The following is a 1393-nucleotide window of genomic DNA, read 5'->3' on the forward strand; positions in this document are numbered from 1 at the left end:
ACATACCACCCTCCTAGGTGCCCCCCCCCCCCCCCCCCCGCATGAATGTGGGATATTTAGTGCACATATTTCCCTTTTTTTTCAATAAAGAAAGTTCACGTGCTTTTTTTGTAAAATGCAATGTTGCCTCTGTCATCTATGTGGTTGCCCTAAAGTTAACTGATGGGAGATGAGAGTGAGACTTGTCAATTAAGTTTGTCATAGCAGTGAAAGAAACTTGAATGAACCATAGGAAACCAGTGTGTTCAAATCTTAGTAGACGCAAATAATCGCTAGGTGATTTTATCATCTATATGTCTTTAAGTCTTGTCGAAAAGAGTTACTCAGCATCTATGCTGGTGTAGGTAACATGTACCCGATGGATTAGTTAAGGTGCACACAAACTGGTCCTGATGTACAAAAAAGACATTAGAATGGGACTTAAGTCTTCATTTTTTATGGTTAATATTGCATGTGTTCTTTATCAGATTGTACCTTATGGTTGTATACAACTTTCGAAATGATGCAGAATTCCCCCTGTGATCCTTGCCTAGCACATTGCTGCTTGCACTGGTGTGCCTTGTGCCAGGAGCATAGAGAGATGAAGAATCGTCTGTCAGATAATTCTGCCCTGCCGATGACAATTGTCAATCCTCCCCCTATTCAGGAGATGAATGCTGCTGCAAGCGACAACCGTGAATCTGTACCTTCCTCAACAAATAACTCCGAACAAACCAACCTCGAGATGCAAGCTTTATGATAACTTCTCTATTTAGCAAATACTTTTCAATTTAGTATATCACATAACAGTTAATAGAATACGTTGCTGGCACAGCAACCTTGGAACTAAGTTATACAGGAACCAAAAAAATGGTCATTGTTTTTTATGAACAGGTTAGGACAAATAATGTCTTGGACTGCAAACGATCAGTAGTGACATTTGCACTCTTTTTGTTAGTGTTCCAAGCAGGGGGACTCAACGCTAAAAGCCACCGAAGCAATGGCGTTAGGCCCCTGAAAAATAATGCCTCAAAATTATAATGGTACTCCCTCAGTTCACTTTTACTTGTCACAGTTGATTTGACACATCCATTAAGAAAATAATTATTGGTATAAGTATTTTATCAAATTATCTCCAATTAAATGATGTCTTAGAAAATGATTTGAAAAATAAGTATTTAATACTAAGGGTAAAATATGGAAAAAAAATATTGTTTTTTCTTGATATTTCAAAAGTGACAAGTAAAAATGAAAAACTATTTTAGAAATAAGTGACAAGTAAAAGGAAACGGAGGAATAATATATATAACTATAAATAATTATGTATTTATTGTTAGTATTAATTGAAGTTTTCTTAATGCAATTAAATTTGCACTTACTTTCTTCTTCTTAATTTGTCTAATTCACTTCAATT

The 1393-nt window shown here is 35.6% G+C and overlaps 1 protein-coding gene across 2 annotated transcripts in view; it reads left to right on the forward strand.

The window, feature by feature from the left end:
* LOC102601069 (cell number regulator 6-like) overlaps positions 1 to 1025 on the forward strand; it is a 7693-nt gene extending 6668 nt beyond the window's left edge. For both annotated transcript variants that reach the window (XM_006355485.2, XM_006355484.2), the window contains exon 5: positions 509 to 1025. In XM_006355485.2, the coding sequence (XP_006355547.1) occupies positions 509 to 739 (231 nt within the window). In that variant the 3' untranslated portion in view covers positions 740 to 1025. The remainder of the gene's footprint in view (positions 1 to 508) is intronic.
* Positions 1026 to 1393: the final 368 nt, after the last annotated feature.

Source organism: Solanum tuberosum, unplaced genomic scaffold (genome assembly GCF_000226075.1).
Source record: "Solanum tuberosum cultivar DM 1-3 516 R44 unplaced genomic scaffold, SolTub_3.0 scf00204, whole genome shotgun sequence".
Classification (NCBI taxonomy): Eukaryota; Viridiplantae; Streptophyta; class Magnoliopsida; order Solanales; family Solanaceae; genus Solanum; species Solanum tuberosum.